Source organism: Belonocnema kinseyi, chromosome 1 (assembly GCF_010883055.1).
Source record: "Belonocnema kinseyi isolate 2016_QV_RU_SX_M_011 chromosome 1, B_treatae_v1, whole genome shotgun sequence".
Lineage (NCBI taxonomy): Eukaryota > Metazoa > Arthropoda > Insecta > Hymenoptera > Cynipidae > Belonocnema > Belonocnema kinseyi.
The window spans coordinates 109346307-109368253 of record NC_046657.1 but is presented as its reverse complement, the minus strand read 5'-3'; the positions used below and the strand labels follow the sequence as shown (position 1 = coordinate 109368253).

The 21947-nt window shown below is 24.8% G+C and overlaps 1 protein-coding gene across 2 annotated transcripts; it reads right to left on the bottom strand.

Moving 5' to 3' along the window:
• Nucleotides 1-320: 320 nt before the first annotated feature.
• LOC117174952 (sodium-dependent phosphate transport protein 1, chloroplastic-like) lies at nucleotides 321-20643 on the bottom strand. 2 transcript variants are annotated; one of them, XM_033364431.1, is made up of 9 exons: nucleotides 20186-20272; nucleotides 16948-17003; nucleotides 16063-16222; nucleotides 15343-15455; nucleotides 11895-12026; nucleotides 5728-5935; nucleotides 5501-5645; nucleotides 5305-5419; nucleotides 321-668 (listed from the first exon to the last, which is right to left on the bottom strand). In XM_033364431.1, exons 3-9 carry the CDS (start codon nucleotides 16172-16174, stop codon nucleotides 513-515), a joined length of 981 nt encoding a protein of 326 aa, XP_033220322.1. In that variant the 5' UTR covers nucleotides 16175-16222; nucleotides 16948-17003; nucleotides 20186-20272; the 3' UTR covers nucleotides 321-512. The 2 variants fall into 2 exon arrangements, with proteins under 2 accessions (XP_033220322.1, XP_033220314.1); XM_033364423.1 differs by lacking the exon at nucleotides 16948-17003 and having other exon boundaries at nucleotides 20186-20643.
• Nucleotides 20644-21947: the final 1304 nt, after the last annotated feature.

Genomic DNA, 21947 nt, shown 5'->3' with positions numbered 1-21947 from the left:
TTCAAATGCAACTTATGCTGTATCAAATTTGGTTTGTTTTCTTTTTCATAATTATAGAAATTGAGGACCAGACAAACGTTTCTTAGTGCTTCTTATTTAATTTCCCAAATTTGCAACTCCATATCGCGTTTCGTGTAAACCTAAGTTGGATTTGAAAAAAAAAACGTTAAAAAAATGGTTGAGGTTACGCTCACATTACCTCCAGTATAAAGTTCATCAGATTTGAGGAGACATATAAATTAAAAATTAAATATACATTCTATAAAATTTAAAATTTACTTTATATACATCATCTGCCTTTACACAATATATAATATTAATTCTTAAAAATAATTTTTTATTAATAGCGTACATCACAATTCACAAGCGCTCATTTCACAGGCCTTAATTTTCACTTAAGTTCATTCACTTTTTCCTTCTGTTTCGCACGATATGATCTGATACCTGCTGATATCGAGATATGATTAATCCTTTTTTTACATAACAGTGTTAATAACAGAGTTTTCTGGATATCACAACACTACTGTGGCTGAACTGTGACTTTGGTAGATTATTGCTCCCGTAAAATTTATCACAGCTGCCAAAACAAAAACTGGCATCCAGCGACCATGGGACGCAGTTACCAATTCCGCTGTGAGTGGTCCACACAAAATTCCCGGGATTGTCGCCTGAGAATTAACCAAATTAATCCCATCTCTTTTTTTATTTAAAAGAAGTATAAAAGTTTCAATTTGGGACAGAGGGGTGCTTCCACTGTACTGCGCAATGTAAAAAATGTGTCATGGGAGTTAAAAACGACCGTGCTGCGGCGCTAGTAGTAACTTTTTTTTCTACAAACCCATGCAGTACCATAGAAAAAAAGCATAAAAAATACAAAATAAACATGAAAAAGTGTTTAAAATCTTTTTTTGTTCATAGTATAGAGTTACCCTTGGAAAAATCTCACGAACTTGAATGACATTATCCATTACTTTATTTTTTAGGTTTTATACACGAAGCAAAATTCTGTTTTCATACTTTCCTAAATAAAATAAATAATAAAAATAAAAAATAATTATCCTAAAATACTTTTTCTCAAATATTTGTTTGATTAAAAATGAAGTATTTCAAACAAATTTTGAATTCAGGGTGGCCGTTTTTGTCAAAGACAAAAGTTCCTGGTTTTTCCCCGGTTCGCAAACATTTTTCACGGTCAATGAAAAATGCATAAAAATTACAAAATAAATATGAAAAAGTCTTTAAAATCTTTTTTTTAAATAGTATAGAGTCAGATAGTAAATGGGAGGCACTTATTTATTATTTTATACGAAAAAGCGGTATAACTGACATAATTTTAAAAAAATTTGCATGGATACTCAAAACTTATAAAAAATAATAAATAAATAACGAATACACAAATAGATGAAAAAAATGACCGAAAAAATATATTATTACCGAATTATAAAATTTCCTAAATTTCAAATAATGAAAAAATTTTTAATTGACAAAAAATAATATCCCGAATTTACAAATATCCAAAACTAAAATTCATCGACTTCGAAACCGACTTTTAAAATGAACGGATTATTAAATTCCCAGAAATATTTCAATTCCCCAAATTTATAACTGCTGAACATAGTTAATTGATTATTAATTTATGAGCAAATTTAAATTTCAGGAATAGAAATATTTATGTGAATTTAACAATTTATTTATTTTATGATTCGGTCAATTCATAATTCATTAATTTATATTTTCGGCCATTTTTTTCGCTAATTTGTGGTTTTGTTATTATTTTTTTTTCTTTATTTTGTATTAATCCCGGATATTCGTACACTTTTAAATATAGTGATGAAGAACTAATTTTTTTTTAATTACCGGTTTAGAATATAATGCTACTATATAATAAATCTTAAATGTGACATTTTTTTAATTAAATAAAGTTTGTACAAAGCTCAAATATTGTAACATTTGTTTAGAGACTCTTGAAGAAAGACCATTAAAGATTTTTTTATCTTTGACAAAACTCAAAGTAAATGGAAATTATTTTTCGCAGTATTATAATAAATCCATATTGAAATTAAAATATGAGCATTGACAACAAGAAAATAAGTATTACCAGTTTGTTTTTAAAATTATATAAATATAATTTTCATAAGATTCTTGAGAAAATAAAAAAAAAACAGATTTTTTGAATATTTCAGACATGTCAGAAAAGAATCTAAAAGTTTTTAAAGAAATTTTTTTATTACAATATAGGATTTGGGAAGCATTCAAGAAATATTTGATAACTTTTCGAAAATATTTCACCGTTTTCAAATATTTTTAACTGACTCTAATTTTTCTTACAATTTTATAATGCTATTCAAAATTTTATAAAAATTACTTTATAATCTTTTAAATTTTCCAAACAATTTTAAGAAAATTTATTTATTCTCTTGAAAAATTTCGAAATTATTTTAAAGCTCTTTCCTAAAGTTTAGTTTTGAAATCTTTAAACATTTACATTTTCTAAAAATCTTCTAAAGTTTAAAACTCATTTGAAATATCTTCAATTTTACAAAATATTACTTGATTTTACTCGATTTTTTATTTGTTTTTATTTTGTAATCTTACCAAATTCAAACCTTTTGCTTTAAAATCTTGTAAACTCTTTTTTGAAATTTTCAGAGGAATATCAGGAAAATTCTCGTTTCTGTAATCTCTTTCAGATTCTTCTTCAATAATTTTTTTAATATTTTAAAATCTTTTAAAATAATCTCTTTAAATTAAATTCTCGAAATGAAAATTTTTTAAAATTTTTTCTATGAATCTGAAAAAACAGTCTTTCCTTTTCGTCACTACAAAATTTTTACAAAAAATCTTCACAAGTTTGACCTATTTTTGAATCGTTTCAAAACTTCTGAATATCTTTTAACCTTACACAAATTTGTTCTAATTTTACGTAATATGGCAAAAATTACAAAATTTTGTTTTAAAATCTTTTACACACTTTTTAAAAATTTTAGGAAATAATTCAAAATATGTTGTGATCTTTTTTTCAATTTTCTCTTGAAATTTCTTACAAAACGATCATTTAAAAATTTCCCATGAATCTCAAGAACTTTTATTTCATTCTCTTGACACCCTGACAAAATTCAGTTTTTTTAAAGATATCTGTGAATCCTGAAAAAATAAAAAAATTATCTCAAAGTCTGCCATATAATTTATTTTTTTATTTTTCCAGATTTACAAATTTATTAGGTAAACTGAATTTGGTCAGGGTGTGAAAAAAAGTTCTTAAAATTCATGAGAAATTTTTAAATGATTGTATTGTAAGGAATTTCAAGAGAAAATCGACAAAAAAGATCACAAAATATTTTGAATCATTTCCTGAAATTTTTAAAAAGCGTAAAAGACTTTAAAGCAAAATTTTACATTTTTTTATATTTCATAATTTTAGAAAAAATTTAAGTAAGTTTAAAAGATATTCAAAAGTTTTGAAACGATTTAAAAATGATTAAAGCTTGTAAAGATTTTTTAAAGAATTCTGTAAAGTTTCACGAAAATGAAAGATATTTTTTCAGGTTCCTAAGAAACATTAAAATAATTTTTTATTTCAAAAAATTAATTTGAAGAGATTGTTTAAAAAGATTTTAGAAGATTTCAAAAACAGTACAAGAAGAATTGGAAAGATTTAAAGGCAATTTTTTTATTTTACAGAATAAATAAAAAATGCATGAAAAACTTGAATAATTTTTAGAAATTGGAAGGTTAAGAAGGTCTGACAAGATTTTAAAAAAACTCTTATATTCGCATGAAAATTTTAAATAATATTTTATTTTTAAAAATGAACTTTACGGGAAAATTGAAAAAGGTTTTTAAACATAAAAAATGATTTCCTCAAATTTCTAAAAATAGTTAAGAAGATTTTAAAGTAAAATGTTTCAGATTGTAAAGTAATTTTTTAAAATTTGGAATGATATTTGAAAATTTTGAACAGAATTCGTGTCAGTTACAAATATTTTCAGTAATTTATGACGTTTTAAATGGATTACAAATATTTGAAAACACGAAAACATTTTCGAAAATTTATCAAATATTTTTTGATTCCTTCCCATCTTCTAAAAGTTCTAAACATCTTTTAAAAGGACTCGAATTTTTCATAATATTTTGTAAAATCCTATATTATAAAATTTTTTTTAAAATCTTCTAGATTCTTGTTTGACAAGCCTAAAATATTTTAAAATCTTTTCACTTTCTCAAGAATCTTGTGAAAATTATATTCAGACAAATTTGAAACCAAGGTGATAATAGTTATTTTCCTGTCCTTAATTCTTAGAATTGAATTTCAACATGGATCTATTATAGCACTTCGAAAAATATTTTCGATTAATTTGAGTGTTGTCAGAGATAAAAAGTTTTCGTTAACGGTCTTTGTGACATATAAATTCTAAAATATTTGAGCTTCGTTACAAAGTCTAATTGATTTAAAAAATATAACATTTAATAGTTCGTTATTTCATTGTAATAGAAAACAATATTTTAGGATTGATCATATTCCTTGTTTGTCATCTATAAAATTATATTTATTAACTAGTGGCATTATATTTTAAAATGGCAATATAAAAAAAATTATTTCTTTATCACTATATTTAAAAGTATTTGAATATCCGGGACTAACACAAAATAACGAAAAAATGAATAACAAAATCATAAATTAGCAAGAAAAAAAATTGTCGAATTATGAAATAAATTGAATTATTAAATTCCCATGAATATTTCTATTGCTGAAATTTAAGTTTGACGAAATTTCAAATTTGCCGAAAATAATTAATAAATTATTAATTAATCATTAATTTAATTGTTTGCCTTATTTATAATTATATTAATAGCTCATAAATTACTAATCCATTAACAATGTTCAGCAGTTCTAAATTTCGAGAATCGAAATATTTGTGGGAATTTAATCATTCTTCTATTTTACAAGTCGGTCTGTTTAAAGCATTTTTAAATTCGGGATTTTATTTTTTGTCAGTTTTTCATATAATAAAGAAAATGCATTTTCCCTATATTACTACATGGTTTTGTAGAACAAAGTTACTACTAGCGCCGCCGCACGGCCGTTTTCTCAACTCTTGTAACACATTTTTTGCATTGGGCAGTATAGTGGAAGCACCCCTCCCCCTGATTTAGAGCCAGGACAATCACAGGTTTGAGGTTAAGTATAAAAGTGGCCTTGTTTGTTTGGCGCGAAATTTGAACTCAATTTTACCGTCTTCTATACATGACGAATTAGGCTTTAAAAATAAATATATTTTTTAATCAAAAAATTACAAAACTCACTATTGTGTTCGATATTGCAAAAGTAATGCCTGCATGATTGGGTGCCACGTCTGCGTGATTGCTGAGGTGGCCGGAAGAATTACAGGCGCAGAGTCCCATCGAAATTGAGATAAATCTTTAAAAGAGAAAAAAAATTATATCAATTTTTTTGAGTAGATTATTCAATCGAAATTAATTTCTAATTTACTTTACGCACATCACTGCTAAAACAAGATTGTCGACTGCACAAAATGCAAGAAGAAAAGCCCCAGGGCCAATCAGGCCAATATTTGTCATCAGTCTTCTCACACTCAAAACCGACCATCTTTTTTGTATGAGATTGTCGGCACTGTGTCCGGCAGCTAAAAAAATATATTTTTTTTTACTTGAATTCATCTAGACTGAAAAGGGAGCTTTTTCTTGAAGTTGGATTTTTTAACGAACCTATGCCGACAAGGGAATTAACAATATAGGGCAAGGCAGTGAGACTGATGCTTTCCTTATTGGCGGACAAATTTCTCGACAAATAAGTTGGCAGCCATTGCATAATTATGTAGCTACTCCAATTCATGGCAAAATGTGCTATATACAAAGACCACAACGGCCAGTGCGCCATAAATTCTGTCCATCGAAGACTTCTGTTCTGAGCAACCTTTGAAAAATTATTCCATTAAAATCAATTTGAAAAAAGTGTGAGAAAAAACATTAAAAAATATCAAACTTTGGTGTGTTTATAAATTTAAATTTTAAAACAAACCCGTGGTACTCTGAAATGAAAACACTGAATGTGACGGAAAATTTTGACCGCGGCGGATGGCGACGCTGGCTGTACTTTTAGGTCGAAAGTTATTCAAATGCATGGAGAAATTGTCATAAATGTGAAATAATCTCCTTTTTTAATTATAAAAACGAACCTTTCCCAATTTTGTTGCTTTATGATTAAGTTTTGAGACTTCTGGATTGAAAATTTATCAAGATTTGTAGGTGCTGAACGGGAATAATGGGGTAAAAGTGTAAGTTTATGACATAATTTTTTTCAACATTCATTAAAAAATCGTATTGCAGTTATTATAACACAATTTTTAAACAGTTTAAATTCATTACAATTATTTTTTAAATTTGCAATATTTTTTGTTCACTTTAAAAATAATTAACGAATAAATGTTATACTATAATTTTTTTTAATTTTAAATGAGACATAATTAGTAATGTTTTTTTTTCAACGCAAATTATTGGTAACATGAATTTTTAATAATATTAATAAAATAATGTATTAAAGTTGTTATAAAAAAATTTGAAAACAGTTGAAATTCATTACAATTGTTTTTAAAGATCACAATTTTTGTATTCGCTTGGAAAATAATTGACAAAAATGTGTTGTACAATAAGATAAATTTTTTAATTCAGCGAAATATATATGTAAACGTTATTGAAAATATGCCATTAAACATTTTTAAACGCAAATTATTGGAAGCATGAATTTTCGATTAATATTAGTAAAATAATTAAATAAAATTGTTATCAACAAATTTGAAAATTTTGTAATATGCTACACTTGCTTTTAAAAGTCGCAATCTTTTTTGTTCGCTTTGAAAATAACTAGGTTAGGTTTTAAAATGAAATAAGTATTCAGTAAATAAAAAATATCATGTTTTTTAATGGATGGATTAAAATGGATATAAAGATTTCCTTACATGTAAATTTTGAAATATTTGATATTTATTTATCGAGAAATTGTAATTCAAATTTTATGAAAGTTAAATATTAAGTAGAAACGCAGCCAAATTTATTTTAAGACTTTTAACAAATATATTAAATAAAAGATGATATTTTTTTGTTGATTACACGGAAATTGTAAAATTTCCAAATCGAAAAATTCCCGATTAAAAAAATTTACCTAAATTATAAAATCGCCGAAATATAAAATATCCAAACTAGGAAGTTTCCAAATTATAAAATTCCCAAATTCGAATAATTAAAAGGTAGCTTGTTCATTAAATATATTTTATTTATTAAAAATAAAAGAATCAATTATTTTTATAAAAGAAAAAATTTTAATATTTAACTTTTTCAATATTATTTTGCCAATTTAAAATAACAATATTTGAAAAAAAAGTATTTCTGAATGAACAATTTTATTTGAAAGCGTGCACAGTATTAAAAAAAAATGGAGAAAAACGTTCTCAAAAATCTAATTTTTACGTTAAAAAAAAATTAAAAACAAACTTTGAGATAAATCAGTGCTGAATTGATTCCTGCAAAGTTTGATAGCACGTGTGTTTAACTTTATTTTTTTTATACAATTTTTATACACTTGTTATTTTTAATTCAAACAATAATTTAGAAAAAACCATTTTCATCGACAAAATTTGTATTTGATAAAAATATTTGATTACTGTTTTTCAATAAATAAATAATATTGATTAAAAAAAAACTATTTTTTAATTGTTTCGAATCGGAAATTTTTTAGTTCGAATATTTAATTTAATTTTTCTTGATTTTTCAGTCGGGCCTTAAAATCTTCGAAAAATTTTGTAATTCTTGAATTTTGAAAAAAAAGTTCAAAACGCGTCGATGCTTTAATATAAAAAATAAATTTAACATACATACTGCTAATTTAAAAAAATATTATCTTTTATTTAATATACTTCTTTGAAAGTTTTACAATAAATTCGACTTTCTATTAAATATTTAACTTTTATAACATTTTAATTACTACTTCTCGAAAAATAAATATTGAACATTTCAAAATGTAACTGTAATAAAATTTGTATATCCATGTTAATTAAGACACAAAAATTTGAATGCATAAATAAGTAAAAATAATTTTTAAAATTAAAAAGATTACATTAAATATTATGATATTTTTAATCACTGAATAATAATAAATTTAAAGAGCTAAAAAATGTATAGAAGTTGTCATTGTACATTTTTGCATTTCCAAACAAATAGTTGTGAACTTTCAAGTAAAAGACAAATTTTTAAGAAAGTAACTGACCAAAACAATTAAACTTCAACCAAATAGTTTAATTTTGTAGCTAAAAAAAACGAATTTTTATTTTATCAATCTCTTAAAGGATGAATATTCCGCCGTAAAAAATGAATTTTCAATCCATAAGAACGAATTTTCTATTCAAAAATATAAATGTTCAGCCAAACAGTTGAAACTTTCAACCAAATAGTTGAATTGTCCAGTCGAAAAGACCAATTTTTTGGAAGACAGTTAAATTTTAAACAAAAAAGTTCAAAACATTTTCGACAAAAAGATGAATTTTCTAACAAAATAATTCAGTTTTCTACCAAAAGTCGAATTTTTGACCAAAAAGAATAAATTTGCAACCAGAAATAGTGGTATTTTCTTATTGGGTTCTAATAAATATGTTAAGGGAAAAAACGAGAATAGAGGATATCTTGAAAAAAGGAATTTTTTCTGCTTTTTAATTTCAATTTTAAAAGTTTCATTCCGATTAAAATTTTTTTTTAAATTATTATTATAAGGAAAAATGTAACAGGGTGGCCGCTTTAATCAAAGAAACAAATTCTCGGTTTTTTCCCAGTTCGCAAACTTTTTTTAAAGTCAATGAAATTAAAAAAATGGAACACTAAAGCTACAAAATTTTCCACTTGAGGTAATAAAAACTGAGCTACAAATGAAAGCACTCAAAGTGGAACTGTTAAATTTCGAGCTTTTAAAATTGAAATATAAAAGTTTTTTATTAAAAAATGTTGTATTCAAATGCTCAATAATTTACGCGTATAAAATTGAAGTTACTAACATTTTTCAATATAAAAAAATATAAATCCACGTTATGATTTTCAATGCTCTAAATTAAAAAATCAACCAATGAACTTTAAAATTTTCAAAGTTATATAATTTTAAGAAATTTTAAGCCAGAAACATTAAATACTGCAAAATTGAAAAAATTTTAACTGAACACTTCTTAAATTTGAAAATAAATTATTTTCTTTTTAAATAGTTTAAACATCCTTGGAAAGCTTCAAAATTTTATTTTCAAATGTTGAACAATCTAAAAGTTGTTTTAAATTGGTTTTAAATTAAAAATTATATTGGAAATTTTTTCAGAACTTCTAAATAGCTGTTAAAATGAATTGAATTTTTTCTGCAATGCTCAGAAAATCCTGCAAATTTAATAAAATTTCTTTACAATTTGGATGTATAAATAACAATTGAACATTTATTATTCATAGGCAAAATTGGAGTAATTTTAAGAGATATGTAGAAATTTTGAAAATATTCAAACTTAATGTAAAACTTGAAATGATAGCCTAATATAAAACAAAATGTAGATTTTCGCAGATTTTAAACAAAAAAATTAGATTCTTTTCAAGAATTGCGAAAGGCTTCAAAAGAATAAAAACATTTTCTTAAGATTCTTAGGAAAATTAAAAATAACTTTTCATTTTGAAGAATTATTTCAAGAGAATATTTAAAAAGTTTTTCAAAGATTTAAACAGAATTTTCAAAAAATATTCTAGAAGATTTTTAGGAACCTTTCTAAAATTTGCATGATAATTTTTTATCTTTTTAAAACTCCTATATATCTCTTAAAATTACTCAACTTTTTTCTACAAATGTTCATTTGTAAATTATACATCAAAATTTAAAAATTTCACTAACAAGTTAAGCATTTTTCAAATACAACAATTAAAATTGTAACGTTCAAAATTTAAAGGCTCTTAGGAATTTTAAAGAGTCCAGGTTTTCTATGTCAAACAATTCAGTTAAAGATTCTCTACTTTCAAATATTTGGTTTCAATTTAATTGTCTTAAAATTAAAAATCAAATATTGCTAAATATTCAATAATTATTCTTTTTCTTAATTTAAAATTTTCAAATGGAATGGGTTAAAAATTGAATATTTTACACTGAAACAATATTTTAAATTTAATAAAATCCTTTGATTAAGAATACATTATTATAAAGTTATGTTTAAGTTGAAAATAATTTATAAACTTTCAGTCAACGGATTTAAAAATTCTTTAAATTAAAAATATAAGCTTCGGAATAAAAATCTTTAAATGGAAAATTTTTAAAGTAAAAAAATTTTGACTTACGCATTGCAAGCTAAATAATAGCATAATTGAAAAACGTAACAGTTCAATTAATTATTTGAAAACTGTTGAAATCGAACGTGGACAGATTTTTCTTCTACAAATTTGTAAAATTCCGGGTAAAAAAAATAGACATTCTAAAAAAGCTTAAAAAATTTATTTCAAAGTCTTGAAAAATATACATGTTGTTTCAAATTTGTTCAAATTTCAAATTACTATTTTAAGTTTTTCATAACTTGTAAATATCTTTTAAAATTATTCGAATTTGAAATAATTTTTCAAAATAAAAATTAACTTTCAATTTTCCTAGCAATCTTAAGAAAATGTTTTTGTTCTTTTGAAGCCTTTCACAATTCTTAAAAGTTGATATATTTTTAGTTAAAAATCTGCGAATGGCCGAATTTTCTCGAAGCAGACGTTTAGTGTAAATTATTTTAAATCATTTCAAGTTTTAAATTAATTTTGAATCTTTTCGAAACTTTTAAATATCTCTCAAAATTGCTCGAATTATTCTAGAAATAATAAAAATAATAATAAGTGTTCCATTATTATTTATAGATTAAAATTCAACAATTTCACTTACAGATTATTCATGTTTTTAAATAGAACAATTAAAATAGTTACTTTCCAAATATCAAAGCTGCTTCAAATATCAAAGATTCAAGGCTTTCTATTTCAAACAATTCAGTTTCAAATTATTTTTATTAATTGAGTATTTTTAAATCTGAATTGTGGAAATTCTTACATTTTGAACGGATTTAGAATCGCCCATACAAATCAATTATAGTTCACTTTTTGATACTTCAAGTACAGTTTAATTTTTAAAATAATCAATTTATATTTGATCAAGTAAACATTTTCTTTTATCCAAAAATTTCAATTCCACATGCTTTTAATTCTAATTTAAGTATTTTAAGACTGCATTTTAGAATTCTTTAAATTAAAAATGTACGCTTAAAAATCAAAATTTAAAATGGTAGCTAACAATTCAAATAATTATTTTAAAAAATGGATACAATCGAACTTGGGAAGATTTTATTCTCGAAAATTTGTAAAAATCCGGGTCCAAAAATAAATTCACTGTCAATTCCCAGTTCAACGGCCACCCTGTGTTAAAACAATGGCTAGAAATTAAATTGTTCCACTTTTTAGTAGTTGCTTTTCACTAAAAATAAAGCAATGTCTATATTTCAAAGTCAACTAATCCATTAACAACGACAATTTAAATAAAATTAGATATTTTTGTGAATATTTTCTTCAATTCTCCCAAAATTCAGAGGAAATTTTCACACGAAACACCGTTATTTTTTTTTAAATTTCTTATTTTGATACTAGAATGACGTGCATTACTATATGCATTGATAATTTTCTGTTGTAAAATTAATCCAAAAATCATATGTGAAGTATCGCCACCGCTCTTTGATCGATAAAAAATTGTTGATACAATTTTGTTTACTCGTAGTTCAACTTAATTTATTTTCTATGCGAATATTTTAAATAAGAAATAATACAATTAAAATATCATAAAATGTTTTTACCTTGGGCAAAAATAGAGGAATTTCGTCCTGACTGTTGGTTTCGTGATACAATATTAACCACATCAGTGTCCAAAGAATTCCGAATGAGCCAAAGAGGTAAAATCCAGTTTGCCACGATAAGTGGGGACACAACTGTTATCATTTGTATGAAATATATTTTTTATTAATTGAAAGACTAAACTTTATCCAGATTATTTAAGAGTTCATCATTTTACAGGCCTCACAGTACCTATGGCATAAAATATAGGGACCAAGGGATATTTTTTGCCGGGCTCACAGGACTTAAAAGTGTAACAAATTCAAGATTAATTCATAAAACTTAAAAAAAATTCAAGTTAAAGATAGAAGAAATCCGTAGAAATTGAATGAATTTTGAGGAATTTAATTGAAGCGAGAATTCGATAAAAATAATAAAAATTCGAGGTGAATTAAACAAAAAATTCAAATAAATTGAAAAAAGTTCAAAAATGTGAAAAAAACTTGATTGAATTCGGTAACTTTAACATGAACTTCGAAAAATTCAAGAGAATTCAACCAAATTTGATGAAATGCCTAAAAATTCAAGGTAGGGTTAGAAAAATTTGGATCAATTAAATAAATACTTTACAAAATTAAAAAAAAATCTCTTGAATTAAATGGAATTGAGAGGAGTTGGAAGAATTCAAGCAAATTAAAAAAAGGAGAATTCCAAAGAATTTTAAAGAAGTCAGAGTGAACTCCAAAAAAAGTCAAGTCTTTCAAAGTAATTTAAAGAAATGGAGAATAGTTATATGAAATTCCTAGAGAAAAATAAGGCTAAATTTAAAAAGCAATAAAATGAATTAAAAACAATTCAAAAATTTGAAAAAATTTAATGAACTGAGTAGAATTGAGTAAATTTTAAAGAATTTCAAAGACTTCAGGATAAATTATTAAGAATTCAGAGCGACTTGTAAATAAATTGCAAAAAATATTTCAAAATCTCTTCAAATCTTTGAATCCCTACTAATTCATAACTCAAAATGATTAATGACTATACAAAAATTTAAGTTATATTCAAAATAATTGAAATAAATAGGAAAAAATGTTTAAAAACAAAAGAATGTCATTGATTACATTTTTATGAATTCAGAGAAATTTATTTAAAACTAAAAGAATTATATGAAAATCGTAGAGCAATTAGGGCTGAATTTAAAAAAATAATTAAGTGAATTGCAAACAATTCAAAATTACGAAAAAAAATTAATTGAATACAAAATATTGAAATAAACAAATTCCTGAAAAATCTTTTGAAATACCTTGAAATTTTTTAAAACTCAAAAAAATGCCAAGGAACTTGAAATAATATTTCAAATCTTTTGATCATTTTATGAATTAATCATCAGGATCAATTGAATAAAAATTAATTTTTTTTGTAATCCATTGAATTAAGTAGAAGTAAGTAAATTGAGAAGAATTCAAGTAAATTAAAAAATTCAAACGACTTCCAAAGGATTAATTTCAAATCTTTAAAGCTCCACAAAATACTCTTTTTTCGTAAATCAATTCTTTTAAATCAACTAAAATATTATAAGATTTATTGAAATTTTCGGAAATCTTGTAAAATAATGTGAGGATTTCTTAAATAAATTAAAAAGTGACAGGTTCTGTAATTATTAATTGCTTCGAATATTTGTTAACCCTCTGAAATTTCACAAATTAAAAGCTTTCGAAATGCCTTAGACATTCTTAAAATACCTTAAAATTTTTAAAATATCTTCAAATTATTGAAATGAGTATACAATTTCTCAGAATCTTTAAAAATAATAGGGACCAAATCGCCTAAGTTTAATAGATTTACATTAGTTAAGGACGTTTCAATATTATATAATGAACGAAAAAACATTTCTATAAACAAATTATTTGTTGAAAAAACTTTTCCACGATTTTACAAAATTCTAAGTTTTTTAAAACTTATATTGCAAAATATTTAGATAAAAACAATATAATGATGAAGAAATGTCTTCTTGATATTATTCCTGTTAATATTCTAAACAAATGTATTAATTTAACAAAAAAATTCATTTTTCGACAGAAAAAATCGTTGTTTTTCAATGTCAACTTTTAAAATTAGGAATATCATGATAATTTCAGAACCATTCATCATCTTTTTATTTATTTTATGATTTTTTTAAATTTAATTTAAAAACTGCCTTATTGGGGCATCTATCGATAGAAAAAATCTTTCTTTCGATGCCAGACTTTTTAATTAAGATCGGCATGATAAATCCAGCAACATTCTTGATTAGTTGATAAATAATATTATATATAAATAATATTCAGCAAAATTCATAATCAGCTGATAAATTTCATATATTTTTTTAAACTAACTTAATAAACACATAAGTATTTTTTCTTCTAGTTTTGTCTATTTTTAGATTAGTGGCCCACAGATGGCCAAATAATGCATCTTTATCAAATTTGTTTGACAAAAGCAATCAATCAATCAATGTATTTTAATACATTAATAAGGATTTTAGGAAATATCGTGATAAAATTTCAGGGAATTTTAGTAAATTTTAAAGAATTTATTCACGAGAAATGAGGTATATTGTAGGGTTTTAAAGATTCGAAAATAATTCTTTGGAATTCGTTTGATTTTTTTAATTTACTTGAATTATTCTAAATTTCCTCAATTCTACTTAATTCAATGTATTGTTTCTTTTAATTTTCAAAAGCTTGTATTAAATTGATCCTGTTGATAAATCGATGAAATTAGCAAAGGATTTGAAATATTTTAAGGTACATGCATTACATTCCTTGGCATTTCAAGATCTTTAAAACATTGCAAGGGATTTCAAAAGATATTAAAGGATTGAAAATATTTTCGGTTATTTGAAAAGATTACAAATAAATTTATTATTGATTTCAGTCACTTAATAATAAATATTTTAGGGTATTTTAAAATATTTCCAGACATTTCAAAAGATATCAAAGCATTTAAAATATTTTAGAATAAACGATTTCCAGAAATTTTAAATTTATTTCAATAGTTTGAAGGGATTTCAAAGATTTTTGAATCTTTCAGGGCATTTCAAAAGAATGCAAGGGTTTTAATAATTGTAAGGCATGATAATATTTTCATGGATTTCAATTGATTTTAAGATATTCTCAAATATTTTTTGAAATTCATTTGAAGTTAGCCCTGAATTTTTAATAATTTATCCTGAATTCTTTTAAATTCACTCAACTCTACTGAGTTCAATGCATTTTTCATATTTTGAATTGTTTCAATTCAATTGATTTCTTTTCAAATTCAACCTTATTTTATCTATGAATTTCATATCCCACTTTTTTTTATATATCTGCTTTTTTGGAACAAATCGGTCAATATTGGTGGGCTGTACGTTATTTTGAAGAAAAAAGTAATTTTTTGCCACTCTGCATCTGTGAGGCCTGATTATACAATAAATAATTTTTTAATACTTACAACTGAGGCAACTACTTGACCCACAGAGCCAGCAGCTACAAGATAACCGAAAGCTCGAGATCTTTCCTCCACAGGAACATTGTGAGCAAATAAATGAAATATGACTGGCAGGCCTTGAAAATAATGAATCAATTCGCAATTATTTCAATTGTCAAATTTAAATTTCTTACCAAAACTACGTTCAATTTGAAGCAAAGTGGAAATCTCAGACATGCGCAGTGCGCTGGGGGCGGCACCTACTTCAGTAGCCAATGGGAAGTTGGCGGGAACTTTTAAATGCGGAAATTTGCACTTCATTATTTTTCAGCAGAATTACAATAAGAAAAATAAAATGATGACGCTGGATAAAAGAAAATATTTTATATAACCGATATGCAAGAGTACTTTTTATTATTCATAAGTATTTAACGATAATTTGACTATTGTAAATGTGATATGACGAGTAGATTGTTTTTTGTTTGAGCAGACTGCTGAAAAATAATTAAGTGCAAATTTCCGCATTAAAAGTTCCCGTCAACTTCCCATTGGCTACTGGAATGAGTGCCGCCCCCAGCGTACTGCGCATGCCGGAGATATCCGCGTTCTGACACCACTGACGTGGCCTAAAAATATTGGCGCGAAATTTAAATAGCAAAAGTTTCTTTAAGAAACTAAACAGTTATAAGCGCAATTTTTTTTTAAGAGAATGTTATAATAATGCTGTATTTTAATTTTTCTTACCGAGGCCTTCACCAAGTCCAAGGATCACTCGACATATTACAAGTAACGTAACAGAATGGGCCAAAAGTGGGGTAATGACTGTGCTAATCGACCATAGCAAAACAGCTACCATCAAAACAGTTTTACATCCAAAACGATTGGCTGTGCTGGCACCAATTATCTGATATCAGATTTAAAAAAAGGTAATACATTTTAAAACAAAAGCAAAAAAGAGTAAGAAAACATCTGAACAATAATTAAGTTTGAAAAGCATCAAATTTTAAGGATTTCGAATTTTTTATTTATATTTTTTGGTGCAAATTAAATTCGCAACGTTTTTAGACGAAAATAATTATTTTTTAAGTGAAATAAATTTCTTAAAAATAAAATAAAGCATTACACTATTTTAGACGGCAATCACGCGCTTACAAGTATGTTTTATCAACCCAGGCACTCTAATTTTTTCTCACATTTTTTCTGTTATCTGACATCAAATATAAGAAATTTATTAAATAAAATGCGGGAACATGTAGGGACAAGTTAGAATTTTTTTAATTTATATATAAATAAAACTGAAAACCTAATTAATAATTTCTTGAATTTATTTCCGGTCCATCGGCCACTCTTTTTTTCCACCATGAAAAATAAGTTCTCAATCCATAACGACGAATCTTCTATCCAAAAATATAAATATTCAACAAAAAAGTTTTACTTTTAACCAAATAATTACATTTATAATGAAATAGTTGAACTTTCAATCAAAAGAAACAATTTTTCACCCAAGCATATTAATTTTTACCCGAATGGTTGAATTTTCAGCAAAATAAGTAAGTTTCTTTATCAAATAGTCCAATTTTTAACAAAAAAAGAATAAAGTTTCAACAAAAAATAGTTAGATTTTCTTACTTGGTTCTTATAATTCTATTTCCATTTAAGTGAAAACCTAAAAAAAGGGGAAGTATCTGGAAAAAAGAAAAATAGGAAAAAAGTGTAAGATATGTAAATGAATTAGAATGTTAAGCATTTTCGACTTAAAAATAGCCAAATGTTAAGACTTACGATTTGAAAAATGTTCTAATCACATATACTAAACACATACTAAACACACACACACACACATATATATATATTTTTTTTTTTTTTCTGTTGTTTGGCATTAAATAAAAGTAATTATTTTTTTAAATTTAATATATTTGTCTGAATGGCCAGATACATAAATTCAACTAAAACCTTAATTATTTATTGAATTTGCTCCTAAATTGCATGAATTAAAAAAAAATTTAATCATTTTCCCCAGATTTCAAGCAAAAACCTTACATTTATAACAAGATAAATTAATTTTCAACCAAAAAGATTAATTTTCTACAAAAAATACAAATTCTCAGCAAAATAGATGAAACTTTCAATCATGGTGATTAAAAATTAATGTTCAAACAAACTGATAAGTTTTCAACCAGGAAGATAAATTTCTACAAAAGAAGGAGAAAAAATTTTCAACGAAATGCATGAATTGCCAACGAAAAAATTAACTGCCAAATAATAAAGAAATTGAATTAACTGCAACTAGAGATGAATATCCAACTAAAGTAACGAAATATTCTACTGAAAGGATTACATTTTCAGTTTAAAAACGAACAATTTACAACTGATAAAAACGCATTTTCAACAAAATAGTTACATTTTCAAACAACTGTGACTTTTCAACTAAAACTATGAATGTTCAACTAGATACTTGAATTCAAAACCAAGAAGATCAATTTTTAATTAAAACTATGAATCTTTAACTATTATAATTGAATTTTTAATCAAAACGATGACTCTTAAATCAAAAAGATTCATTGATACCAAAAAAGACGAATTTAAAATTTTTTTAAATTCACTTTTCAACAAAAAAATCAATATTAACATTTTAAGTTAAAAAATTATTGTTCAGTCAAACAACTATTGTGATAGAATAATTAATTGGAATAGTTGAACTTTTTACCAAAAAGATTATTGTTTAAACAAAGAGATGTATTTTAAAATAAAATCTTGGAATATTCTGCTGGATTAATTAAATTTTCAGTTAAAAAAATTAATTTTCAAACGAAAAAAAAAAAACAATTTAGAAAAAAGTTATATTTTCAAACAATGATCAATTTTCAACTACAATTATGAATCTTCAACTGGAATACTTCAATTAAACACAGAGAATATCAACTTTTAACTCAAATTATGAATCTTTGACTAGAATAATTGAATTTCCAAACAGAACGATGAATTTTCAACTAAGAAGATTAATTTCTACAAAAAAAAATAAATTTTCATTCTAAAAATGAATAATTTTTTAACTTAAAAAAGATCCGTTTTCAAAAAAACCATAGTAAAATTTTTGTACATAAAAAAATGATTTTTCAGGTAAATAAGCGAATTTTCAACTAAAATTAGGGTGGTATATTCAATTGGAATAGTTGAATTTTTAACCATAGGATTATTGTTCAAAAGAAGGACATGGAATTCAAAATAAAATTTTTGAATATTTTACTGGACTAATTAAATTATCAGTGAAAAAAATTTCAACTCAAACAGGGGTGAATTTTCAACTAAAATTATGGATCTTCAACTCGAATGTTTGAATAAAACCAAGAATATACATTTTTGACTAAAATTATGTATCTTGACTAGAATAATTTAAGTTTCAAACAATACGATATATTTTCAACCAAGAAGATTAATTTCTACAAAAAAAAACACAATTTTTCAATATAAAAAGACCATTATGCAACTAAAAAAATATAAGTAAAAAAAAATTAAATAGTAAAATTTTTAGTTAAAAAAATTATTGTTTACACAAGTAGATAAATTTTAAACTAAAATGACGATGGAATATTCAATTAGAATAGTTTAATAATTTTACAATAAATAATTAAATTTTCAGAAAAAGTGATGAATTTTTAATTAAAATGATGAATCTATAACTGGAATAGTTGAGTTGTTTTTTTTCAACAAAAAAGATTATTTTTCAAACAAAGAGATGGATTTTTAAATAAAATGTTGAAATATTTTACTAAAATAATTAAATTTTCAGTTAAAAAATAAATAAATTTTCAAGTAAAAAACAATTTTCAACAAAACAGTTACATTGATTTCAAATCGTAGATTTCAAATTCTTTATGTCTTACGGTCCAATTTTGACTCATATTTATTTTTTTTTTTTTGACTCATATTTATTCTTTCGATTTATGATTGGACCGTAAGACATAAAGAATTTGAAATCTACGATTTGAAATCAATAAATATCAACGGTCGAAGAAAGGATTGATTTGTTTCATCAAATCATTTTACAAAACAGTTACATTTTCAAACAGGAGTGAATATTCAACTAAAATTATGACTATTCAGCTGGAATAGTTTAATTGAAAAGCAAGATAATAAATTTTCAATTAAAATTGTGAATCTTGAACTAGAATAATTTAATTTTTAACCAAAAACATGAATTTTCAACGAAGAAAGACAAATTTTCAACCAAAAATTGAATAGTTAAATTTTTAGCTAAAAAACTAATGTTCAGCCATAGATCAATTTTTAACTCAAATGACGGAATATTCAACTTGCAAACTTAAATTTTCAGTTTAAAAAACGAATTTTAAACAAACAAAAAAACAATAATTTTCAACAAACCAGTTAAATAAACTTGAATAAATCTACTTTTACAAGTAAAGAATCATTGCTATTCAATATTATATTGCAACTGAAAAAAAAATTAAGCATGCGCTCGAAAAAATTTCCTAAAAAATCCAAATTTTCCAGGTAGGGTAGACGCTGTTCAATTACTAAAGATAAGTTACTAAGAATAAAGAAGCTATTACATTTTCAGTCTTTTTCTTTAAAATACCACATTTTCCAGTAAATGTGTAAACATATGTTTTGAAACAAAATTCAAAATTCATAAATTTGATAAATTAAATTAATGTACTGACTCTGAATACTTAAAAACTTAAACAATGCATCGAAACACTCAAATAAACTCTGAAGAGCGAAATTTGACAGAAAAAAACACGACTTTGAATCGAAAAAAAAAACAAAACCATTTTGAGGTTAGGATTTCAAAAATCTTCAAATTGCTCAACAAAAAGTTAGATAAATGAATGCAATATTTTTTAACCTGACTCGTGAAGTATCCGAATGCAAAAGCAGAGAGAATCCAGCCTTGCCAGTGAAGATTCCACTTAAATTCGTCTGTCATAGGAACAATGGCAATCGGCATAATAACTCGATCCGCGGCATTAATAAAATTCGCTGCGGAACACAAAGCCACAATCCGAGAAGTCTTCGGAAGCATTTTTAATCTTGGCATCTTGTCACACTAAATTTCAAATTTTAAATAAACCAAAAAAGTCACATCGTTTCGAAAAGTTTTTTTTAAGCCTAACCTAAAAATTTCGAAACTAAGTTGCTTCTTGACTCGAGAACGTCTTTAATTCAACGCGAAACTCCATTTTATTTCTTCTAAATCACTATTTTATAAAAAATTACGAACACAGCTGCCACAACATTCTGCAATACTTTCGAAAGTCGAAAATCTTGCCGGAGTTTTTGACGTGTCAATTAAACCTAATTAAACCAGTTTAAAATTTTGTTCCTACTACGCTAGGTAGCGCTAACTGCTGTAGCAAGTTCCGCGAAAATTTAAATTTAAGAAATTAAAAATAACTATACTTTTCTACAAGTTAATAATAATAATAATATTTAAACCATCTTAAGTATGAGACATAATTCAAAATAACAATATTTTATTTGAAAAAAAATAAAATCACAAGTCTTTCAGCTTGAAATAAAAAAGTTAAATATTATAATTGCTGGTTCATTTTTCTTGCGCCGTTCTGAAATTCAAAAGTAGAACATAATTTGTCCACTAAAAAAACGTTTGAAAAAGTACAAAATTTATATTTTTTATGGTGGAAATTAATAAATACCAAATTTTCGGGATGAAAATTTAACTGTTTTGTATAAAATCGTCTTTTTAACTTAAAAATTCAACAATTAGGTTGGAATTTTTTCCTTTGACTGCAAAATCTTTTATTGAAAATGCATTTTTTTTGGTGAAATTCAGGTGTTTTCGATAAAAAATTCAAATCTTTTCACATTTTCATCAAAGATGGTTTTAGATTTGTGTAAAACTGCCCCCCCCCCCTCCCCGTTTTTGTCATTTGTCCACCGTTTTGACACCTTCTGAAACCGAAAAACAGGATTTTGTGAAAGATTTTGTGTGTGTAGATTTGTAGTTTGTTATAGGGCGATAACTTTTGAAAAAATTGACAGATTGGATTGGCCAAGGGCAAGTCCATTAGCCAGCCACTTTGGATAAAAATTCAAATAGTTAGAGGATTTTCAAAGTTTTAAAGGCCACTTTTTTTTAGGATTTGAAAATTCTATTTACAGATATTTGTAGCGCTTGAAAGGACGAAAAGCGTTGCTTTTTAACACCCTACAAGTTTATCATGACAACTCATTAGATTTTCTTGAAAAATCGAACATTCAAATTTTTACCGTACAAAAAAAGAGTACAAAATCGAAAACTCCATTTTTGGTCAAACTATGCGAGATGCGAAAAAAATGAATAGACAAAAATTGTGCATTCAAAAAAGATCGGCAAATTTTTTATTATTCACTTTTTGACAGTACCTTTAGTTTTTGTTTTAATTGTTAAAAATATCATTTTCAATAAAAAAATTTAATTCCTAAAAAAATCATACAAGAGGCCAGAAGGAATCAAAAGACAAAAGTTGTTCAACCGAAAAAGATCTACAAATTTGTTTAATATCTTTATTAGAATGTAAGTTCATATGGTTGCACATTTTTGTACTTTTAAACAACAATTTTTAGTATTTCTCAAATTTCTCAACTACAATTTGTTCATAACAAGT